The sequence below is a fragment of the Pantherophis guttatus genome, chromosome 4, assembly GCF_059756535.1.
Source record: "Pantherophis guttatus breed Tessera chromosome 4, ASM5975653v1, whole genome shotgun sequence".
NCBI lineage: Eukaryota > Metazoa > Chordata > Lepidosauria > Squamata > Colubridae > Pantherophis > Pantherophis guttatus.
Genome location: NC_142066.1, coordinates 122,826,214 through 122,851,721, shown reverse-complemented (window position 1 = coordinate 122,851,721; position 25,508 = coordinate 122,826,214). Strand labels below are relative to the sequence as shown.

The 25,508-nt window shown below is 33.9% G+C and overlaps 1 protein-coding gene across 16 annotated transcripts in view; it reads right to left on the bottom strand.

Annotated features, from left to right (window-relative positions):
• Positions 1–517: 517 nt before the first annotated feature.
• The window catches only part of SNX13 (sorting nexin 13), a 161,033-nt gene continuing 136,042 nt past the window's right edge, over positions 518–25,508 (bottom strand). For 6 of the 16 annotated variants that reach the window (XM_034402021.3, XM_034402022.3, XM_034402026.3 and 3 more), the window contains 7 exons: positions 25,335–25,445; positions 21,363–21,524; positions 16,961–17,032; positions 12,398–12,543; positions 9,463–9,531; positions 7,054–7,166; positions 518–4,406 (listed from right to left, as the gene is read on the bottom strand). In XM_034402021.3, the coding sequence (XP_034257912.1) occupies positions 4,159–4,406; positions 7,054–7,166; positions 9,463–9,531; positions 12,398–12,543; positions 16,961–17,032; positions 21,363–21,524; positions 25,335–25,445 (921 nt within the window). In that variant the 3' untranslated portion in view covers positions 518–4,158. Of the gene's footprint in view, positions 4,407–7,053; positions 7,167–9,462; positions 9,532–12,397; positions 12,544–15,930; positions 16,204–16,960; positions 17,033–21,362; positions 21,525–25,334; positions 25,446–25,508 lie in introns of those variants that run through there. The other 10 variants (XM_087892706.1, XM_034402023.3, XM_087892708.1 and 7 more) reach the window with 7 other exon arrangements.

Here is a 25,508-nt window from a genome sequence, read left to right as displayed (position 1 = left end):
ACCTATCTGAAATGGAATAGGGTTGAGCAGTGGGGTTGGACTAGAAGATCTCCAAGGTCTCTTCCAGCTCTATTCTTATTGATTGAATAACTTTTTATTTTTGGTTCCAAGATGAATCTGAAAATAGCTGGAGTGTTTATATATACCAAGCAGAGAAAGAGTCCCAGCACTCAAACCCACAGCTGTGAAAAACAAAGCTTAAGAGGAAAAGAACAACTAAAGGATCTTTGCTTGTCCTTCTAAACGCAATACATTTCAGGTCTACCACTATTTATAGTAAATGTAATTGAACTACAGGTCCACATAAGCTTGCGTATGTTTGTTCTAAATAATTATCATACTTAGTACATTTGCCAAAAAAAAAAAAGATTTCTAAATATAGCTAATATTGTTCTTTTAGCAGGAATCAAAATCCATTATTAGGAGATAGAATTTAACTGTTATTATTACAAACTGTTGTTACCTCATACATTGTAAATTTATTACACAAGGCAAATAAATGGGTCAAACGCAAATATTTCTTGTTAATGCTTTATTAGTGTACTTTTTTCCAAGCTCCTTCATTGGACAAACATAATGGAAACTCCAAATAAAAATTTAGAATTTTCAGCTGTTCAGAACAAGAGAAACTATGGCATTCCATTTACCCATTTTTTTTCTTTAAAGAAAAGGATATTGATAGAACCATTAGGCACGCAGTTGACACATACTATACAATTTTATGCACATGTCACTTATATATCTTCTACATGTTGATGTGCTCTTTAGATTTTGCTCCTTGCAAGAATTATGCTTTTTTGAGCATAGAAAAGATTTTCAAGGAGTGACAAACCAGACTTTTAAAACAAGTCCTTAGATAAGCCAACACAGCAGCAATAACTGAATATTATACATTGTTAATATAGTTTACCCTTGATCTCAAAACCTTAAAAATGTTTTTTACAATTATTCAAATACACATGCATTACATGAAAATATTGCACTAAAGTTAGAATTGAGAGTGGAGTTCATATTTTATTTTTTAAAATGATTACACTTTCTGGTTGCATTGAAATTGTTTAATTGTAGCAACACCAGAGGCAGAAGCTTGAGGATGAACTATATGAATATTCAACCTTACTATCCATTCTTTTAAATTAAGGCTAAATGCATTTGTTGGACAATGGCACATTTATTTTCAGAGGCTAGTCATAGCATTCTCAGGCTGGGATGTATGTGACTAATTATGTGTAGCAGTAACATAAATTGTGTGGATGCTTTAAAGGGTATAAAATGATGGGCTATAGTTCATGTAATGTCAATGAATCACATGTGAGATAATTATAATAATTTATTAGGGTGATGTATATAACATGCTACTTCCCTGTAGGCTCATTTTGAAATTAAATACAGATGACAAAACACTATGGTATAGTAACTATTAACATAAAAAGCATATTATGTTTCCTTAATGCAAAGGTTTATTGGCTAAGAAATAAATTTCTAAAGTCAACTACTGAGAATAATCCTAAAACCTACAGATGATATTCATGGATAAGAGATACATTCTATTTTACTGACTGAGATTTGTCCATTTATATTTTAGATCTGGGATAATCTACAATAATTATTTCAAGTTCAAGTAAGAAATCGAAGGATAGTTCTAATTTGTCTCCTACTGGGCTTCCTTTGTCTGATGGTCTATGGAGATTCTGGTTGCCCACCACTTTAAAAAGCAACTGCCTGGAATACAAGGAGATTTAGAGGTCAAATATACATGTTGAGAGGATGAAAGTTTAAACTGCAGGGGTATTCAAAGGACCCAATATTCCTTCAGTTAAAATGCAAAGAACATCAAAATGATAGACTGGTGTCCTATTTTTCTATGTAAAATAATTTCATTTTTTAAAAAATAGAAACATTTATATATCTAAATCTCATTATAATTTGTATAGCCAAACTATTTTTATTTTTTTATTAAGAAATGGGAAAAACAAAAAAACAAAAAATCAGAAATACATTAAAGAAGATCAATTGTTATCTATATTTAGAAGCATGGGGCATGATAGGAAATGATATTTCATGTATTTTATCTTAAGTTGTCCTGCTACCACTAAAATATATTACACATATAGTATATAGATCTGTAATAATATTTTGTTTAAAAAGCCACAATTGCAATTTAGCACATGCTTCTTATAATGAACATGTAAAAATTTCTTTTTCAGGTTGGGCAGTACTAAACAAGCTTCATATTGTTGAAGCAATGCTGCTCCTTTAACCTTTCGTTTATTCTGAAGCTGCAGATTATTTTCTCCTGAATGTAAATAGCAACTTCAGTTACAAGACCTTTGCAAATACAGTGGTATTTACACTCAAAAGTCAAATATTTCTTCAAAAGAAATCATGTTAATGAACCAAATATTCTTAATGAAAATGTTCAATATAAGAATAGTACATTAATATTGTAGTTTGGCTATTCTTGGGAATTTAAACATCTTTTTAAATAGACTACATAATATATTATTTTGAAGTTGAAACAAACTGTACTTTCTTGGTGGTGTCAGGGATTCTTGAAGAAAAATAAGGGGGGGGGAATGTAAATTCAAGTCCAACAATTATTACTTCATTCATAATTAGACATTATGCTGGAAGTAAAGAAAACAGCTAGGGCATTCCATATAGAAAAGATTTATTGAAATTTATATTATGCAAAAAATATTAAAAGCTATGATAATCATGCTTATTTTCATATATATACATATATATGCACACACACACACACACACACACATATATATATATGTCTTTTTTCCTTTTTCGTAGGCTTTTATGTGCATATTCTTTCTAGCCAGGTTTTACCTACGTAAACTAAGTTGTTCTACAGCCCTGGTTCTGTGAAATCTCATTCACAAGTTTCTGGGCCTTTTTTCTGCTGACAAACTGCAACTCTGTGTTGCTCTCTGGGAGACTCAGATAGCTATTTCTGCCTATTAAGGCGTCATCAGTGAGCCACACCCACTTCTCAGATATCCTCCCTGTAAAGGTACAATGTGTCTACAATAAAAGCCTACGAAAAAGGAAAAAAGACACATTGTACCTTTCAGGGAAGATATCTGAGAAGTGGGTGTGGCTCACTGATGACGCCTTAATAGGCAGAAATAGCTATCTGAGTCTCCCAGAGAGCAACACAGAGTTGCAGTTTGTCAGCAGAAAAAAGGCCCAGAAACTTATATATATATATATATATATATATATATGTGAGAGATTTATTTATTTCAGGAACTTGCTATGGTTTGCAGATGACTATTTAGGAAAGCCCATAAGACTTTCATATCAGTAACAATTCATTTTAGTAATTTACCAACTGAGGTGAATGTATCAGAGTGATTCTTTAAGGTCAAATAGGACAATTTTTAAAAAAGAAGTTCCTAATGTCAAGAGCATAGAACCTTTCTCCCAGATTATTAACAAGGAAATAAATGTATTAACTCTTGGTTTAATTTTAAATATTTTTTGAGCCTTCTCATTTAAAAGTTATATATACCCCTGAAAGGACTAATTTGAAGAATATATCAAGACTCTATTTTTTTTTCTACCCTATTCCACTTAATAGTAAAACTTGAACAAAGTGTTTCTTAAGTTCATAAAGGTTTTCCACATATTAAACTTAATTCGTAAAAATAATTTGAAAGCATATCATTTGTCCACTAGAACTCTCATTATGCTAGTCCAACCTCTACAGAGCTAGGAGATACTCATAATACAAATCAAATCACACCTGATTCTCACATTGCACAATCTCCTAGTTCCAAGCAAAGCAGTCAAGTCCTCTATTTCTACCCTAGAAGTTGTGCTTTACTTTAATCAATGGACCCAATATAGCATTTTTCATTGTTGGCAATTACAATCTATAAGATTCGGAAGAGACAGAGATTTTCACAGCAAACTAGTAGTCTTCTCAATGTTACACAAAGATACACCAAATCATTTAAAACACATGAATCCAGTTCATGATAGTGGTTGCATTAGTGATGAAAAATGAGAAGAACCACATTTCTTATGTATGTATTAATGATCTAATATAAGATTCTAAAAGATTGGTGTGAGAATAACAGCACGAGTTTTAAGCCCCAGAGAACATGCCCAGGTTTTGGGCAAATTTTACAGTAGAGAGTGTCACCTTTTCTGTAAATAAGATGATTGTGTAGATTGTAGTTTATGTTTATATACCTGCATCTGCTTTGAATGTGAATGCAATTTTTTGAAGAGATCATGGAATCCATACTCTGAAAACAAGGTTTCAAAAAAGCCCTCCAGAAAAACATACACCATTCTCTTATTTAGCTGAGTATGCTGGAACATTTCAAAGACTCGGAGAATGCCTTTTCTTGTTGTCTCAGCACCAAGGATATGCTTCAACTCATCTAGAGAAACAACAAAACAAACTTCAGTAGAAGCTTTATCTTCATTTTCACCTATACATTAATTGAATGAACTTCTGATTATAAATTATTAAAAATACTGTTTAAAATGGATTCTGTAAAACATTTAATATTACATTCAAGAAATATTACTTTTTTAGTACAAGTATTATGTCTCAAGTTGTTTTATAAAACATTATTTATTTGGAGGGAAAACAAGGCTGTATTTAGTTGATAATTAAAAAATAACATGAGGATTATTATGAATGTATTGGAATACTACGAAATCCACTCTGAGAAACAGTGAGCATTGATCTTTCTCGACGCACAAAAAGCCTTCAATAACATGAAGTGGCAGTTTATGACGTTACAGTTAAAAAACACTGAACTTCGGTGAAAACTTTATGAAGATGATCCAAGCAATATATTCCAATCAAACGGCGAAAGTGATAGTAAACGGAGAAATAACAGAAAAAATTGACAAACAGTGGTACAAGACAAGGATGTCCATTATCTCCTCTTTTATTCATACTAATCCTAGAGGTCTTACTCAGGCAGACCTGACAAGACCCAGAAATAAAAGGTTTGAAGATAAAAAAAGAACAATACAAAGTACAGATGACCTAGTATTTATTTTGGAGGAACCCTAGAAACAGGATCCAAATTAATAAAGAAAATAGAAGAATTGGTGCGATGGTAGGACTTAAAATAAACAAGGAAAAGATCAAGATATTGACAAAGAACCTTACAAATAAACAGAAAATCGTACTGATGGAAAAGTTGGGCATCCAGATAACTAAAAAAGTTAAATACTTCAGAATTTGGCTAACAACAAGATGTACATCTATTAAAGAAGACAACTATACTAAATTAATACAGCAAATAAAGACAGATCTGGACAAAAGGAAAAATTTACAGCTGTCGTTTGTCGGAAGGACAAGAAAAATGAATATTCTACTGAAATTGTTATTCTTGTTTCATGCAATTCCGATAAAATTAGGAAAAAAGTTTTTTGAAGATTTAAATAGATGGATGTTATGTTCATCTGGCAAGGCAAAAAACCAAAAATCAAATTGAAAATGTACCAAAAACAAGGGAGGATTTGGGCTACTGGACTGGGAGCTGTATTATCAGGCCTCAGTGCTCACATGGGTGAAGGAATGGATAAATTTGAAAAACAAAATAATATTGATGATAGAAGGGCATGATTTACAATTGGGGTGACATGCATTTGTATGGTATGGGAAAAGTAAACCACATAGTTACTTCCAAAGGCACTATATCAGAAATGCTCTGATGCCAGTATGGTAAAATATCAAACAGAATCACTATATGAAAATACCGGTCTGGCTATCTATGATGGAGGTGTTAATATACCCTATTGTTTTAGATCTGGATAAAATTGTAAAGTACAAAGATATACTAAATGAACAAGGGGATTTAAAATCAAAACAGGAACTAAAAAATTAGGGAATTGATTTGGACTGGTGGCCACATATTCAAATACAAATGAGAGATAAGAAATATACAGTGATGTATGGATTTTATAAGAAACCCCAAGAATTGAACAAGATACTGTTAGGGACAGATGAAAAATTAATAAAGAAAATTTATAATTACCTATTGAACTTTAAAATGGAAGCAGAATATGTAAAAGAAACCATGATAGCATGGGCAAAATTTTTTGGGTATACTATAGAATTAGATAATTGGCAAAAACTATGGGAAAGAAATTACAAATTAACAATGTCAATGGCATACAAAGAAAACCTGTACAAAATGTTTTATAGATGGCATTTGTCACCAGCAAGAATGGCAAAAATTTCCCAAACATGTCACTAGAAAGTTGGAAATGTAAATTAGGTTCCAGGATTTTACTTATCATATGTGGTGGATCTGCCAACGGCAAAAAAATATTGGTCAAAGATAGATTAGAAAAGATGACAGCACAGCAAATAGATCTAAAACCAGAACTATTCTTATTAGGTATACTACCCGGGAAATACAACAAAAGAATCACATACTTAATGTAACATGTAATAACAGCAGCTAGAATCACAAATGCACAAAATTGGAAAAATGAAAGTATATCTATAGACATAATATAGAAAATATAATATAGAAAATATTAGAATGTGCCGAATTGGACATCTTAACAATGGAATCTGAGTATTACTCAATATGGGACTTATTGTACAAATGGTTAGAAACAGATGCAGAGATTGGTAACTTAATAACAAAAGAAAATCAACAAAATAGAAATAGGTAGATATATATATATAAGAATAAATATCGTAAGTAACAGTACTATCGGATTGTACAGGATTACAGATTAAAACATATAGAGTGAAAAAGGTATAGAGTGTTATGGTACAACTATGAAAATAATGTCATACAACATTATGCATTTAAAAGAGACTACATTGTATGACTACAAGAATAATGGTTATACTCAGGGTGTATAATACTATTTGTACTTAAAAAGGACTTGATACAGCCAGTACACTGGCATTGCAAAACTGGAAATGTGATGTATAATAAAGGAAAATGTATAATAAAAATATTTTTTAAAAAAAAGACTAGTTATTACATTTGATGGTATTCCCTAATTCTGTTCAAGAAAGTATTTAGTTTAATACATTCCACGTACCAGGCATTACTCCCAGCAGTTTTGTTTTTGCAGCAATTCGTGTTCGCATTCTGATTGCATTATCTCTGTGTGGAACAGTTTCAGCTAAAATGCCATTTGGCCAAAAGGCATCTCTAGAAGGAGACAAATCTATTTATTAAAATGATTTATTAAAATGATATCATTTTAGAATTACAATATCTGAAAATAGTGCTGTTACCAAATACATCTTGCCTATGGAAGATTTGCATGATATGAGGAGCACCCGGAGGCTCCAACTGGCGCAGAGTGCGGTCGCGCGGGTAGTTATGGGAGCGACATGGCACTCCCACGTAACACCTCTCCTGCGTGAGCTGCACTGGCTCCCGGTGGTCTTCCGGGTGCGCTTCAAGGTTCTGGTTACCACCTTTAGAGCGCTCCATGGCTTAGGACCTGGCTATTTACGGGACCGCCTACTACCACAATCAACCTCCCACCGGCTGGTACGCTCTCATAGAGAGGGGCTCCTCCAGGTGCCGTCGGCCAAACAGTGTCAACTGGCGGCCCCCAGGGGGAGGGCCTTCTCTGTGGGGGCACCTACTATCTGGAATGAGCTCCCCCTGGAGATACGTAGGATCCCGGACCTGCGCACTTTCCGCCACGCTCTAAAGACCTTTCTATTTCAGCAAGCCGGCCTGGCCTGACCTTTCCCCCTTTTAATTTTTAATTTTTTAAATTTAAACTGAAATTTTAAATTTGTTCTAATTTTTTGGGATGTTTTAAATTGTCTTGGGCTCAAATATTTAATTTGGTTTTAATTCTGCTCTTAACTTTTGTATCTATGTGTTTTATTTTGTGCCTGTTCACCGCCCTGAGTCCTTCGGGAATAGGGCGGTATACAAATTTGATCAAATAAATAAATAAATAAATAAATAAATAAAAAAATAAAAAAATAAAAAAACAGCACTTGAATGATTTTTTTTTCTTGATATATGTATGTGCATTATCAGACTAAGCTTTTGAGTGATTTACTGAATTTATAATGGCATTACAGATATGACTGTGCTTCAGCTCATAAAGTGGAGCCCAATGAAACAATATTAAGCTCAGGAATCACTAAAATCTAGCTAGGTGATTTATGCAAAGTTACACACACACTCTCCTCATTTAGTAATTATTGTATTTTTCGGAATACAAGACGCATTCCCCCCCCCAAAAGAGGGTGAAAATTTTGGTGCGTCTGATACACTGAATGTAGCCCCACCCTTTGGTCTCTGCCCAGTGGTGGGATTCACGTAATTTAACAACCGGTTCTCTGCCCTAATGATTTCTTCCAACAACCAGTTTGCAAACTGCTCAGAAAGTTAACAACCGATTCTCCCGAAGTGGTGCGAACTGGTTGAATCCCACCACTGCCTCTGCCTCCGAACAATTTGCTTCCTTGCAGCAAGCAGCAAACTGCAAACAGCTTATTTCAGCTTCAGCACAGCCTGATTAGCACAAGCAGTTGATTGTTGGTTGGATCTGCCTCCTGCCCCTCAGCTGTTTCAGGCTGCAGGACTTCCATTGCCTATTGCCGCGTGGGCCTCCGCTGTTTGCTGCAAGGAGGTAAATTGCTTTTTCTTGTGCTAATCAGATTGTGCTGAAAGTGAAATTGAAACTAAATAAGACTGTTTGCTGCAATGAGGCAAATTGCTAGGAGGCAGAGGCAGATTTTTTTTTCTTGTTTTCCTCCGCAAAAGGTGCGTCTTATAGTCTGGAGCATCTTATACTCCGAAAAATACAGTATGTTTCTTTCCAATTATTGGTTGTTAAATGAAACATAACTCTGCGAAAGAGACTACAAAGATCATTGGTTGTTGCCACTTCATTCAGATAAAATTCTGTCCTATGGTATCCTGTGTGTGACATTTCCCCCATTTTTTGCCTTCTCACAGGTAGATGAATTGCTTAAATAAGCTAACTCTTCCTGAGCTGCCCTCTTTAGCAGCATAGTGCTTCTCTAAAAAGCACTAACTGCAAATTAGCAAGTTCATCTTTATGATCTTAACTGATAGAATCCTCTGCTGCTATTGCCTGAAACTGATCAGACATAGATCAGTTTTCCACTGAAGGTTTTTGTAGTCAGGTACCAGAAATTTAGTGATAAATATAAAATTACTGTATTCGTGAATGTTGCATTTGTGAATTTGTTAACCAAGATAGTTACCAAATGAAGAGCGATTGTACAACTATTCCATTTAATCAGAAGCAAAAACTTTGAATTTTTACTGCAAAGTGTTCTTCTTTTATTTTTGTATCAATTTACAAATCAGTTGCTTTCTAGAAAGTAAATCTTTTTGTAAATGGCTAATAATATCTTAAGCCTTAGTAAGCTCTAGTAAACAAAAAGGTATCTTATAACCACTAAAATTAATTTTAAAGGAACCTGTCCCTGTTTTAAAGACCTACCTAAACCGTTTAACCGCATCTGCTACTTGTTCAGGAGACGTCATCCAATCAACATGATCAACTATTTTTCTGAAAGAATGAAATGTCTGAATTAATCTTTTGAAATAACTGTTTGTTTTTATATACCAGTATCTGTATCCAAATTAAAATACTTGAACCTGGATCTCATTAAAGTCACAAGAACACCTCTAAAGTCAACAACAAATTAATCCAACCTACTGCACGATAATTAAAAAAAATCTTTGTGACAAAGAATCAAAAATATAACAATAGTGAAAAGAAGGGAACAGAAGGGTATATGTTCCATTTATATATATAAATTCGATTTATATGCCGCCTTTCTCTGGAGACTCAGGGCGGCTTACAATGTGTTAAGCAATAGCCTTCATACTTTTGTATATTTATACAAAGTCAGCTTATTGCCCCCACAAACTGGGTCCTCAATTTACCTACCTTAGAAAGGATGGAAGGCTGAGTCAACCTTGAGCCTGGCGCGATTCGAACTTACAGTAATTGCAGACAGCTAGTGTTAATCACAATGCTATCAGTCTGCTGAGCCACTAGGCCATGTCTGCTGAGACACCAGGCCATGTCAGATACATACCCTCTCTAGTAACAAATTTATTGCTGATTCAATTGCTAGAGTATTTTTACATTTTTCAAATATGTTGACTGAAAACATATTTGCAGAGCATCCAGAATACAGAAAGCTCCTATAAAGTCTTGATGGTTTATTAATAATGTCATATAATTCCTGAAAATTAGAAACAGCTAACCCTGATATTTATGATGAAACTTAATTTAATGATAATTGCACTCCAGGTTTCCCATCTAAATGCAACCAGATAGATAGGAAGATAGGGCACAAATTGCTATTCTAGTTTTATTAAGTAGATAAAAAAGACTGTAACACAATAAGCAATGGAACCTCAGCTTCTATTTCTAAGAAGAAAACAAGGCATCTATTTATGTATTTGTTTACTCAGAAAGATGGAGCAGTAGATGTCTAGGGAGTGTTCAATTACTCATGCCCTAGTCATTTTTTTAAAAAGAACATCATAATATACTCTACAGGGAGCTGTTCTTGAAGAAGTTTTTACAAAAAATCAGCACTCAGATAGTGATTGATGAATTCTAAGGGTATCCTCGATGCTTTGGGAATTGCACTGTTTCCTGTTGGTTTCTGGGCACAATTAAAAGTCCTTTAAAACCCTATGGCTCTGGTCATCATTATGTGATAGATCACCTTCTTCTATATTCATCTGCATACCCAGAAGATAAAATATTATCAACTTTCTTCAGGTCCTATCCATACAAGTATATCATCTGATAGGTTCTTTAAAAAAGAAAATTTTTAGAAGCTTCTCTATTTGTTGGAATTTCCCCCATGCAGATATTTGGGTCAGCTTCATTTTTCTTTGGTGCGATGTATGTATGTGTCAGTGGTGAAATCTAAAATTTGTTACTACCAGTTCTGTGGGCATGGCTTGGGGGGGGGGGGTAATGTGACTGGGTGGGCGTGGCCCAAAATTTTTTTTTTTACTTTTAAAATCATTTTTACATGTAAAACCATGTAAAAAAAATGCTTTCAAAAGGCTCTGACGATCCCATCTGATCAGGCAACTCAGCTGGGATAATCAGAGCTTGGATCGTCAGAGCCAAGAAAAAACTTTTGATTGGCAGGCAACTCAGCTGGGATCGTCAGAGGCATTTAAAAGAAAAAAAGCCTCTGATCGTGCGGCTCAGCTGGGCATGGGGGGGCGGGGGCAGGGATTTTTGCTACCGGTTCTCTGAACTGCCTGCCGCCGTCGCTACCTACTCGCCAAAGCCGGTCCGAACCAGGAGCATTTCATCCCTGGTATGTATGTATTTATGTATGTATGTATGTATGTATGTATGTATGTATGTATGTATGTAATGAAGTAAAAAAATGGTATTTAAAGTAGCTGCATCTATGGTAGATAGGGACATCAAAAACAATAAGCATGTTGAAGCTCCACCTTTCTGCATTGTACTGGTGTTATATATATATATAAAGGAAAGCTTGATTATATTGCTATATTGTTTAAAGCTTCCCACTGCAAACACTGCTGATGTGAAGTATGGAGTCTGATGAAACATTTATGAAACAGTAGGATACTCAATTAGTCAGGCAAATCCTCCTTCCCTTATCTATTCTCTGCAGGCCCAGCAATATCAGAAAAGCAGTTATATATTCATATCATATTCATTCCCTAATTCACAATACAAGTAGTCCTCAACTTACAATCACAACTGAGCCCAGAATTAATGTTGCTAAGTGAGAAATTTGTTAAGCGAGTTTTGTTCCATTTTACAACTTTTCTTGCCATATATGTCAAATGAATAGCAATAGCACTTAGACTTATATACCACTTCACAGTGCTTTACAGCCCTCTCTAAGCGGTTTACAGTCAGCATATTGGCCCCAACAATCTGGATCCTCATTTTATCGACCTTGAGCTGGTGAGACCAAACTGCTGGCAGCCGGTGATCAGTAGAAGTAGCCTGCAGTACTGCATTCTAACCACTGTGCCACTGCAGTCTTCACTACAGTTGTTAAATTAGTAACCTAATTGTTAAGTGAACTTGGCTTTCCCATTAACTTTGCTTGTTCGCAAAAGGGGATCCCATGACCCTATGACACTGTAACTGTCATAAACATGATTCAGTGGCCATGCATCCAAATGTAAATCACGTGACCATTGAGATGCTACAAATGGTCATAAATATGAAAAATGGTCATGTCACTTTTTTCCGTGCCGTTGTAACTTCGAATGGTCACTAAATGAACTGTTGTAAGTTGAGGACTACCTGAACAACCATATTCATATTGATGTTTAAAAGTGGGAGCATAGATTTGTATCTTTTCCACTAATGCACAGGTTTTTAAGAATGAGGAAATGAAAGAAAGTACTTATTTATTGTATATCCATGCATTGCTCTAATAAGCTGCTGAAGCAAATTTTTAATATTCCGTCGTAGCCACTGATTTCTCTCCTTCAGATCGAATATTTCATCCATGAGTAGCAGCATTATTTTAAGAGGTACATTGTCTTCTACCTAATAAAATATAATGGAGTACTCACTGTTTAAAGACAAAACGATTACTTAGCTTAAACAACATTAAATTGCTAGTTTGCTAAAATGTTTATTAATACTAGAATTCTTGTGTTCAAGCAACTGTACTGGATTAGATCCAGTAATATTTATTCTTGCAAATAAAAATAATCCCTAATTGATCTAGCAGATAATGATACAAAAATGAGATAATTTTTCACTTGTTTTCTTTCCGAAGATTCCTATGACACTGAAGGGCCATTACAGTGTAGAATACTGTAATGGCAAAGGAAAAATAAATGATAGCTCTTACTTTCCTTTTTAACTTTCATGTATTTCTTTCATGTATTGCTTTCCTTCTACTTATGCATGTAGACGACTACTGGACAAGGCCTTAAGACCTGGTTAATTAGAAGTACGAACAATTTTATTAGTATGTAGACTTCGGAGGCCCTTTCTTAGAATGAGCTTCAGCACAGACCCACCTAGGAAAGGTGCTATCCACCAATTGATCTAATATAGGAAATTTAGAAAAGGATGGAGCAATGTAAGATTGCTGTTTTCACACTCCTCTATTGAATGTTGTAACATTTCATTTTGTTGCCATGGCCATGAATGTTTATTGCTTTTCAATAGAAGTTGTTATTCTTTCGCTTTCACAAACCATTTTGGCTTACTGAATCCATAAATTTTCTACCCACACACTGGTGGAACAAATGATATGCTTCACACTATTTGAGAGGATCATTAGTTTTATAAAGGAGATTTTGTGAAATGGAGTGGAAGCATAAAGATTCAAAACATTTATAGGTAGAAAACTTTACTGCAGTCTTTTACCAGTGTGATTCAAAATGTTTGTAAGGATTCAAAATAAATCAAAATATAACTACTAATATTTAACAGTAAAAATTTAAAAAGGATTCCCATCTTACATTTTTGTGAGACAAATATAAAAATTTTCTAATAATTCATTTCATAGTATTACTTTTAAAAGCTATTATGTGAACAATTTTACATTTAGTAACAGTTTACCTATATTTCTACCAATATGTTCTCTGAAAAACTAATGAAATACAATACAATTTAAAATATGTCTTGAAAATAAATGAGGGAGCTAAAGAACTTCTCTGAGTATCCCATGGCTTTGCAATTATCTACTGGAATTTATTACTTTGCTCGTCACCTTTAAAGAGCACAGCACTGTGGCATATTGCAAATTGAATCTGCAATATCAAAATACTTTAGAAATGTTAATTTATGATAAATCTTTGTTAGCATTCTGATGCCCCTTTATATATTTTTTTACAAATGTAAAAAGAATTTTTCTGAACTATTAAAATGCACAATGGATTGTGAAATGCTGTAATGCAAATCCAATACAATAAGCACCAATAAATGTGCCCAATATGGTAAACCATTATTCCATTACCATACAAACCATTATAATATGGTATACCATATTATACCAATATACCATGAATTAGGGAATGAATATACCAATAATGAGGTCAGAACATAGAAAATTACAGAGTTCAAAATTAATTTAAACAAGGTACAGTGGGGCAAAAAAGTATTTAGTCAGCCACCAATTGTGCAAGTTCTCCCACTTAAAAAGATGAGAGAGGCCTGTAACTGACATCATAGGTAGACCTCAACTATGAGAGACTATGAGAAAACAAATCCAGACAATCACATTGTCTGATTTGGAAAGAATTTATTTGCAAATTATGGTGGAAAATAAGTATTTAGTCAATATCAAAAGTTCATCTCAATACTTTGTTATATATCCTTTGTTGGCAATGACAGAGGTCAAAATGTTTTCTGTAAGTCTTCACAAGGTTGGCACACACTGTTGCTAGTATGTTGGCCCATTCCTTCATGCAAATCTCCTCTAGAGCAGTGATATTCTGGGGCTGGGCAACACGGACTTTCAACTTCCTCCAAAGGTTTTCTATGGGGTTGAGATCTGGAGATTGGCTAGGCCACTCCAGGACCTTGAAATACTTCTTACGAAGCCACTCCTTCGTTGCCCGGGCGGTGTGTTAGGAATCATTGTCATGCTGAAAGACCCAGCCACATTTCATCTTCAGTGCCCTTGCTGATGGAAGGAGGTTTGCACTCAAAATCTCACGATACATGGCCCCACTCATTCTTTCCTGTACACGGATCAGTCGTCCTGGTCCCTTTGCAGAGAAACAGCCCCAAAGCATGATGTTGCCACCCCCATGCTTCACAGTAGGTATGGTGTTCTTTGGATGCAACTCAGCATTCTCTCTCCTCCAAACACGACGAGTTGTGTTTCTACCAAACAGTTCTACTTTGGTTTCATCTGACCATATGACATTCTCCCAATCCTCTTCTGGATGGATCATCCAAATACTCTCTAGCAAACTTCAGACGGGCCCGGACATGTACTGGCTTAAGCAGGGGGACACATCTGGCACTGCAGGATCTGAGTCCCTAGCGGCATAGTGTGTTACTGATGATAGCCTTTGTTACGTTGGTCCCAGCTCTCTGCAGGTCATTCACTAGGTCCCCCTGTGTGGTTCTGGGATTTTTGCTCACCGTTCTTGTGATCATTTTGACCCCACAGGGTGAGATCTTGCGTGGAGCCTCAGATTGAGGAAGATTATCAGTGGTCTTGTATGTCTTCCATTTTCTAATTATTGCTCCCACAGTTGATTTCTTCACACCAAGCTGCTTGCCTATTGCAGATTCAGTCTTCCCAGCCTGGTGCAGGTCTACAATTTTGTTTCTGGTGTCTTTCGACAGCTCTTTGGTCTTCACCATAGTGGAGTTTGGAGTGTGACTGTTTGAGGTTGTGGACAGGTGTCTTTTATACTGATAACAAGTTCAAACAGGTGCCATTAATACAGGTAATGAGTGGAGGACAGAGGAGCCTCTTAAAGAAGAAGTTACAGGTCTGTGAGAGCCAGAAATCTTGCTTGTTTGTAGGTGACCAAATACTTATTTTTCACCATAATTTGCAAATAAATTCTTCCCAAATCAGACAATGTGATTGTCTGGATTTGTTTTCTCATTTTGTCTCTTAGTTGAGGTCTACCTATGATGACAATTACAGGCCTCTCTCATCTTTTTAAGTGGGAGAACTTGCACAATTGGTGGCTGACAAAATACTTTTTTGCCCCACTGTATATAGATAAATCTATAATATTAAAAACAACAACATACAAACTCATAAACATATAAAGCTTCTTGGAAGAAGTAAGGATATTTGGCAATGTCACAGTCACAGTAAGTAAACAGAAATACCAACTGGAGTGCTTTGATGTGGCAAGTAAAAATGTGAAGTATAGAACAGGTGCAGATATCTGAACCATGACAAATGTATCCATAATCATTGATTATCTTGTGGATTTATATTCTCAATAAGATAAAATGTCTTTTAAATTTATTTCATATATTTTGAATTTGGTAAAGTAGAGGATCACAGATTTAGAATATTTATTGGCTAAAGTATCATAGTAAGTGATAAAAAAATCATCAACTGCTGATAGATTATGAACACCCTGAAAATGCTTCTTTTGTAGTCATGCAAGTCAAAATCAAAAGAAATGCTCAATCAGTTCTGCATGCCTACCACAGACCAACTCTTCTTTGAATCTTGCATGTTTTTGTGGATTTTACACATGATCCAAGAATCTGTTTTAGAAAACACAACCAAGCCACAAGAAGAAGAATATTTCAAAGTTGTAGAAAGAATCATAGGCTACAAATTTAATCATTCCCCCATTGATTAAAAGGGGCTGTCATAAATTTCTATCTGTATGTCAAATAATTAGCTGACAAATGCAGATAATCCACATTATCTATATACATTAACTATAACTACAACTATTCCTTAACCTTCAAGGAAATGGAGAACCAAACTGGAAGTATCCTTAACTTCAAAATAAAGTTGGTATATTTATTTATTTGTACTTATTCAATTCCTATACGTGCCCAATTCAACCAGGGGACTCTGTATTAAGTATTACCTGAATAAATTCTTCACAATATCATTTTTGACTTTACAAATATACAATAATTATTTGAAATTGAATGTTCATTTTTTACCAAAATTCTGAAATACAAAACATTTATTCTGCTGATATTTGTTTTTATATCTTATTATGTTTTGATCTAGGACACAATGCTCATGCATTCAGGGCTTGTCTTTGTGAAGAAACTGCCTTGCTAAGATGAACAGCTTTGACAACTGAAAGAAATTTTCTAAGAGTCCAATATAAGACATAAGGATTTGAAGTAAAAAAAAATTGTTCATGAACAATAAGAATTTATAAAATAATTAGATTATAATGAAAGGTTGGATACATTTCAATAAATAAAAAGACTATGCAATTTGTTATTTTGTAATTAAGACTGATATCTGTTGAAACTAATCAAACAATTAACTCACATTATCATCTAGGTGTGCTGAAACCCGACAGTGTTTAGGATCAACATATGTCTTCTGCATTAAAGGAGGCTCCTAAATATTCCAGACAGGGAAAAGAAGTTATAAAAAACAGAATCATTTAAAAATACAGGGTAACAAAATGTAATTCAAAATTGTATTTTATAACAGACTTATATATATGTCTTACTTATAACTCTTACTTATATGTGAAATATTTAAATCAAAGTTAAAAGAAACCACAATTTGAAATATGCTATGATTCTCTGTAGTCAGATGATAACCATCCACATTTTTATACTTATTAATGTATAGTAGCATATAGAACATACAAATAAAATTGAATTTATCAAATACAATCATATAGCATATATGACATTACATAATGTTTTTATAATTTAAATCAAGGTATAATGTAATATTGACATCAATTACATAGTATGTTTTCATTTTAGTGCAGTTTTTCCCACAATAATTTTTGACTTATGAAAATGTAATTTGTAGTTGATGAGATCTGTATTTATGAACTTACAAATATTATCTTTACTTAATATAACAAGAGAAAAATGAAAACATATTCAATTGCAATTAGCATCTCTCTTTCTTTTTATTTAGTCATTTAAATTTATTTATTCAAATATTTAAATAATCTTTAAAAAGAAGGATGCATTCATATGTGCAGAGCAGAGGTAGGTTAGCAATGACAAGGCCAAATGGAATAAGTGTATTTTATTTAGGGATAGGTAAACGATTGATGAAAGCAAGGCTATTGAAAAAAATCAAAGAAAACAAATTGCTTCAGATATGTCCCATTCAGCAATTTTAGTATAGATCTGAATTGTGTATATCTAAGCTGTCGAAAATCAGGCCTAACCCATTTATTTTTACAGTGAACTATACAACTTAGGCACTGAATGCAGAGCATACCATTCTCTAAGAAGAATGAAGTACCGCAAAGACAGGTTAAATGAAAATATGTTACAGCAGGAAAGGAGGTTTGAAATAAACCCGGGATAATTTAATAGAATTTGAAATGCTGATAATGTGTACCATTCTTATACTGTGAAAAAGAAATGTGAAGAAATTGTAAAGCGTGAGAAGTAGAAGTTTCCATAATATCCAAATCTAAAATTTCATTTTGGATTAAAATCAAGCCGTTTTTTTATACAGCAGTTCTATTTAAAACATCAACAACAAAAACAAAAAACAATTTATAACATGATTTGTCTACATAATCAAAGTCTCACTAAAATTCATTTGGGGTATCAAATATACCTAAGCAAACTTCTAAACTGAGCAATTATAAAATGTCAAAGAAACTTACAAATCATATTATGGTAATTGTATATGTCTTCATATATGCAGACACATACACAAAATACCTACATATTGTATTTGTATCTATATGTAGCACAAAAATTTTGTTCTCATTTATATAAATGTTTATAAAACATTAAAAAGTTTCAACTTAACTTAGAAATTGTTATAGGTTTAAGAAAAATGTAATTAGCAATGCTTATAATCTAAGTGTGAGAATTATTTATTTATTTATTACATTTACACCCAATTTATATCGAAATGAGATTTTTACACAGAAAACCTGTTCCTCTTATGTAGTTCACTAATTGCTTTGAAGATAAGCATATTGCTCCAGACCAACATATATTATTTAATTAATATATATGCTGTTTGTTCCCAAAAGTACTGGACAGCCAACAATGATCACCAAACCAAAAACATATTTATCCTCAATAATAACAAACTTACAAATGAAATAAACCATATAAGGAATCAAAACTATGTTCTAAAAAGATATGTGATCTGTCAAATTCAATATTCAATCACAGCATGTCCCATGCAGGAAATTAATCAGGTTTAACCGGGTTTAGTTTAACTGCTCTCGTGAGCACAGAGTGGAAATTCTGTAGAAATTCTCAGTCGTACAGGTCATGGTTGTTCCAAAGGTGCTTTTTCAGGAGGCAAAAAAAACAAAAGTCCAGTTGCCTCCTTAAAAAGCACCTTTGGGACAACCATGACCTGGATGACACAGAATCTCTATAGACTTTTAGCTAAACAATTTGGGATGAACACCCTTTGAATGGTGTGGGAGTAGGAATGGATTCCCAAAGGAAAAATTGCAGACTCAGGAACCAGGAGCACTACTCAGGTGACCTTGAGACACAGATAACCTCCAAGTGCTTCAACGACCTTCTAAAAGGATGCAAATTACCAGCTATTTGCAAGGAATATAAATCCTTCCATTCCCCACTATCCTGTCAGAGCTGAAGAAAATTTCTTGGATGAGAAGCAAAACATCTTCAAAAGAAAAGAAAAAACCCCCAGAAAGTCCAGTTGCCTCCTGAAAAAGCACCTTTGGGACAGAGTGGAAATGCAGAATAGCTTCCATGAAGAAAAAATCCAGATATAGGAATAGCATGGAAAAATGCCCACTTCCAAGTTTTTGTTAAACGGCTTTTTTATATGTAGACACGATATGAAGAATCTGACTAGATGGGCAGATAAATATAGGATGTAGCATTCCTCAGATCACTATGTCTATATCTATGTAGGGCTTTAACAACTAGACAACTAGAACCTGATTTGTATCCAGAACCTGACTTGCAACCATGAACCTTCTGAAGCACTGGGGTTCTCTATTATTGCCTGTGTAGTCACATTTTATGCCAATGTAGTTGCAGAAAGCTTTTCAAGGGTAACCTGTTTTAGAGTAATCCAAATGTAAGGTGAATAGGGTGTAGAATACTTACCTTATATTTGGATTACTCTAATATAGTGTACATGGGGTTATTCTTGAAAAGCTTTCAGCAACTACATTTTCATAAAATGTGACTACTCAGGAAGTAATACATAACTCCAATAAGCAAGGGCTCCCAATTCAGAAATTGTTGTAATTGCTATACAAGATGTAATTGGATCTGTGAGAAGAGAGAGGATGTTGTAATGTAATGTGGTCAAGTTCCATAATCATTTCCTTATACCATTGGACAGTTTTGACCAAACTGGCTACCTCATCCTGAGGAAACTCTCAAAGCTCTTTACTCATAATGAACTGGAGAAGGACCACATAATAGGTTCTTTTTCATAAGGGCATTTCAAATAACAATCACAGAGTGATCTGTCCATGACAATGGGCTATGCTTGATTCCCTCCACTTCCATGTTGTATCTCTTCATTTAGCCTGGATCAGACTCTCAGTAAATTGGTTGGGTCCATGGTTGTATTGACAGTCTAGGCTCTTCAGCTCTTCCAAAAGCCTTGCCCAGAAAGGGCAGTTTGAAATTCTCTCTGTCACTAGTTTGGGGTATTCCATTGCTACCCCAGTAACTAGGCTAAGCACCTATGGCACGGATGTCACAATGCAGCAAGGGGAATAGAATGCAAGCAATAAATCTTGCATCCTTCAGGCGTAACTGCATTAATAAGGTTTCATACCCATCATCTAAGAAGAGATGACTACTGTTGCCAACTGTCTCACAAATGAAAATATGTATTTCACAATTAAATAACAGATGGGGATGGTTTCCTTACAGGCAGATCAGGTATTCAAGGGCTTCAGCTAAAACCCCAAGGCTCTGAGAATCTGGTATCCTTTACTTGGGATGAAGAATGAGAGATGAATGGCAGAACTGGCCAGAAATATACCTTATTATTATACACACACTACTAAAAATAATTATTCTCTTTCTTTTTTATTCCTGCTTTCTTCTCTATTTTTTTCTTAACTTGTGAACTCAAGAGTGATTACGTAGCTAATATAAGGCATAATTTTATTAATACAAATTCATTTTTTCCAGATAATTTTCTGCTATTCAAAGTTTTTTTAACTTCAATATTTTTTAAAAAACTAATGAGCTTCTGAATAAAAGGCAGAACATAAAATAAATAACTTTGTAATTATTTTAAAGAAAAAAGATTGGTTATTAGGGGTAGAAAACACTAATTTGGGATTTACTTTTATTATTTATTATTAAGAAATGATAATACAAGTAAATTCTAAATTAGTGTTCTCTATTATTAATAAGCTACCATTTTTCAAATAAATGTTTAATGTATGAACTCAGGTATCGTACAGAACATCAGACAACTAAAAAATTAATGTAAATATGGTAGACCATTATGTGCCTACAGCAGATTTCCTCTGAATTTCTTAATAGATTTCCCAGTTGCATCTTCTATTTTAGAATAAATTCAAAAACAGCTCTGATCTTCAGACCTCCTTCTTTTCAGCATACTTTAATATATTTTCAGCCCTCAAATAAAATATTTTACTAGTGTTTTACCAATAATTAACATATTCAACTTTTTGCCTGCTCTGTTCTTATTTGTTTAATCAAAGTAACCCAAAACAGTACAAACTGTGTTGTCTTATTTAGTACATTCTTACCTTGAAAAATGATTGCTTTATATCTTGTCCCAATCTTTCTGATATTTTGCCCATGTTGTCTGACATTTTTGTCATCCCCTCTGTGAAGCTGTCAGGGATGGACTTGACAGCATTTGAAACATTTCTCATAGAGTTACGCAGTGGATTTACAAATGTGTCCACCTGAAGAGGAAAACATTTACCACGCTTGCAGAAATCTATGAGGACATGATTACAGTCATCCAATAATGCATGTTGGAAAACATCACACTATTTTGGAGACTAGTAACACAAAATCATTAGTAAAAATAATACATGGTATAAATATAAAGCATTCATATTCAATTATTTTGAATATAAGACATCCTAATCACATACTCATAGTGAGCATTACTACATCAGATAGATATTTTTTTTGTCCTTTATCCAATCCTGTATTCAATTCCCAAATCTACATTCTGACAGAAAATTTCTTAGGGCAAAATGTGGGTTTTGCTATGCTACTAAGCAAAATTCTTCAACTGATGCCAAATAGTTGGAAACCAATGAGTGAACCATAAAAGCTTATTAGCCTATTAGACAACAACTATTGGGATAAGGAAAAATTTAATTCAGGCAAATGCTGTACTATATGCATATTTTACTTTGAGATCCTGTAAGAGGATATCCATGTAGTAGTAAGTAATGACAGATCTATATAGAAAACGCTAGTAAGGAGGAAAGCAAATTATAATTTCAGAATTAACTCCTCAATGTTTGCCATTGCCTGTTTTATCTCTCATACAGGATGTCCATAATATGATAATCAAAAATAATAATAATTGGACACCACTTAGAAAATTTGTGCATTAACAAAATTTCCATCTAGCAATTACAAAAGGAGTATTTGAATTGGATGCTTAGATTCGCATGTATTTTAGACTGATACATTTCTACATCCTAGGTTCTGGGGAAGAACTTGATGCATATGAAGGTCCATGTCAGCTAAAGAAGTGACAGCTGTGATTTCACATTGTTGTACATATAACAATATCATCTGCCTATTCTAGATTCTTGGGAAGGATTCAATATGAGGATAAAAATGTGAAATCCAATCTTAACATCGGGCTGATATGCAATGAATAATTAAACTTTTATGTTGCCCAATTCTCAACAACTTCAGGCAACTCTTAACAATCAAATAAAGAAATTACAATAAAATCAATAAAAGATAAAAGATGAAGTTAAGAGATAGCAAATGTGATAAAGCAAGGGATCTCTCTCTCTCTCTCTCCCATTCTGTTTTCATGGATTTTCTAAACAACAGCAAATTGGAGGCCATCCAGATATTGGGAGAAGCCTTGGAGTCTCCTTCCAGAGGGAAGGGACTGCTACAGAGGAGGTATGCTTCCAAGGTCTCGATAAATGACATTGTTTAATTAAAGGAATCATAGTGCACCAACCCTGCAAAATAGAATTGGTTGGATGTTATTGGAGACAGGTGGTCCTTCAAGTAAGCAGATTCTATGCTATGTGTTATGATATCAGCTGAATTTTTCAGAATACTATTAAATCAGAATGCTAATGTTTGAATTATCTGATGTTTATAATAAAGCATATTATTCATTTATCTGCATGTATTCTGTTCAGTTCTGTATTTCATTTTTAAATATCTAGAACCCACTGATTCCCTTCATCTGTTCATTTATGAAATTACTCTGCCACTTCAATATGGAAAAGAGTGACCACATTTCCAAATGTAAAATATATTAGTTACAGTAGTCTAGACAACAGGAATAAGAGTTTATAACCATACAGCTTGGGAACAAGACATAGTATAGTAGTTAAGATAAATGGAAGCATGTTGTACACAGGTAGTCCTGACTTCCAACAATTTGTTTAACAACAGTTCAGAATTATAATGGTCTCGGAGAAGGTGACCTGTAAAGTGCTTCTGGCCATTGCAAAACATTTTTTTCATATAGATACAGATGAAAGGGAGCTGAAATCCAATTAGAGAACAGTCAGTGCAGTAAAGGAAGGAGCGCAGTGTGCTAGGTGTGTGGGGAGGCCCTGGAAGGCCCTAGGTGGGCCACATCCAAGACACTGTTTCTCTTCATTCGGGGACTGCTTGCATTTTGACAGCAAACATTTTCAGCTCCTGAATAGAGCCTCCTAAGTTTTCCCCCATCCCTTGCAACTCCCTGTTCTCCTTACCTGCGACTCCATCAGTTTAATGAATTGCATAATTGCTTAACGACTACAATTGGGAATGCTGAGATTATGGTTAAGCAAAGAAATCACATGAGCAGTCACATGATATCTCACTTAATAACTGCTTCACTCAATGACAAAATTCCAGTCCCAATTGTGGTGACAAGTTGAGGACTACCTGTATGCAAGTACTTGCAAGAAGGATATATCAAGCTTGAAAAATACAGTATGAAATACAGCATAAAATACACATTAAAGATAGCCATTTACACTTTGGAAGAAGATTTAGATCTAGTTTTCAAAAATTTTGTGGAGTATATTACTTTATTTTTGATGAGATGATTCATTATATGCTTCTTTTCCTGGGACAATTAAGCCAAATAAATACATGTAATTTAGTTCAGTTATTGCAGTGAGGTCTAAGTAGGCTGCCAGTGACTGTCCAAAAACTACAATTGATTCAAATACATTAAGTGACTGTAAAATTAAAGGGAATACAGCCTCATAATTTAGGAAAATACAATGTTTATCTTTTAATCTCCAAAATTATTTTATGTGTCAACTTGCATTTATCAAACTTCAAGAAGCCAAGTAGAACATTTGAAACACTTTTCCCATATGTGCTTCTCATATGGAATCTTTGCTGTGAATGTTGCTACCTTTTTGAGTTAATTTAGCTAAAGACAAGAAATAGAGATATTACAATTAGGGCACATAACTTTAGAAAAGCCCTTTTATTGTTCTTATTTGTGCAAAAATGTTGATGCTTAAAAAGTTGCTGATTTATTAAATTTTAGTGTGATTTGATGCCTTATACAGCTAACTACTTTAAACATCCTTTAACGGATATAATAAAACTAACTGAAACATCATATATATGAAATTTGTGAAATATCTGCAATGATTTTTTTAAAAATATTGCTTTTGTTACAATTTCAAACAGAAGCTTACCATTTTGGAAGACATAGGAAAATTTTGCAAGGCATAGTCCTCATCTTAATCTTAAAGAAATTATTGTTCTTTTCTTATCCAACAAATAAAATCAGTGTAGATAACACAACACCAATTTTATTGCTTAATTCCATAAAGGTTTTAAGAAGAACCAAACAACTCAGCTTATTGGAAGCTACTGTTATTGAAATATTTTTTAGAACTGCTATTAATTAACTCTTCAATTAAATTTAAAATATTTATTAAAAAGAATGGCCATAGCAAAAAACAAACAAACAAACAAAAAAAAGATACCTGCGGAAAAAGTCTGCAAAGGAATTTACTTTTACCCTAACTGCTGAATGATCAGTTTTGACAAGGGCTGTATGAGAAGAAAAAACTGTGCTTTGATTCTTTGATGTTGCACAGCCTCAGAAAGCAATTTCAGCGGGAGACATGCATTCTCTCTTTAGAGCAGGCAAATGGAAACTATAAAGCAAGTGATGCCTGAAATGATCAGAAGATTTAAATGTAGATCAAAGGACAGAAATCTTAACATGTTTAAAAACGCTACATTTTAGAATAAATTTTAGAATAAACTGCACCTTCTACATGTTCAAAGAAATATTCAAAAGAAAATGTTCTCACTACAAAGGTTCTATATTGAAATTGGTTCTCTGAGAATAAATCAATAGTTCTATTCCAAAATCTTATTTGTAGTCTGTATTTATACAAACTAACAAATTCATACATTAACTGCATTATATTGGTTAAAGGGCTATGTCATAGAGTTTTGATGAAATGAAAACAGACTAAATGATTTATTCTTCACAAAGTTCCTATTGCTAAATTATATTACATACATCTTACCTTCCGAGCAAAATCTCCTTTCTCTTTATTGTATGCCTTATTTTCCAAGAAATCATATACATAGTGTGCTAAAGTCGGATAAGCTTTCATCACTTCGGGTGTTAACAAAAGCTAATAAGTAAAACATGCAAATTACATTTAGAAAGATGAATATTTTGGTTTGAAATTAAAACA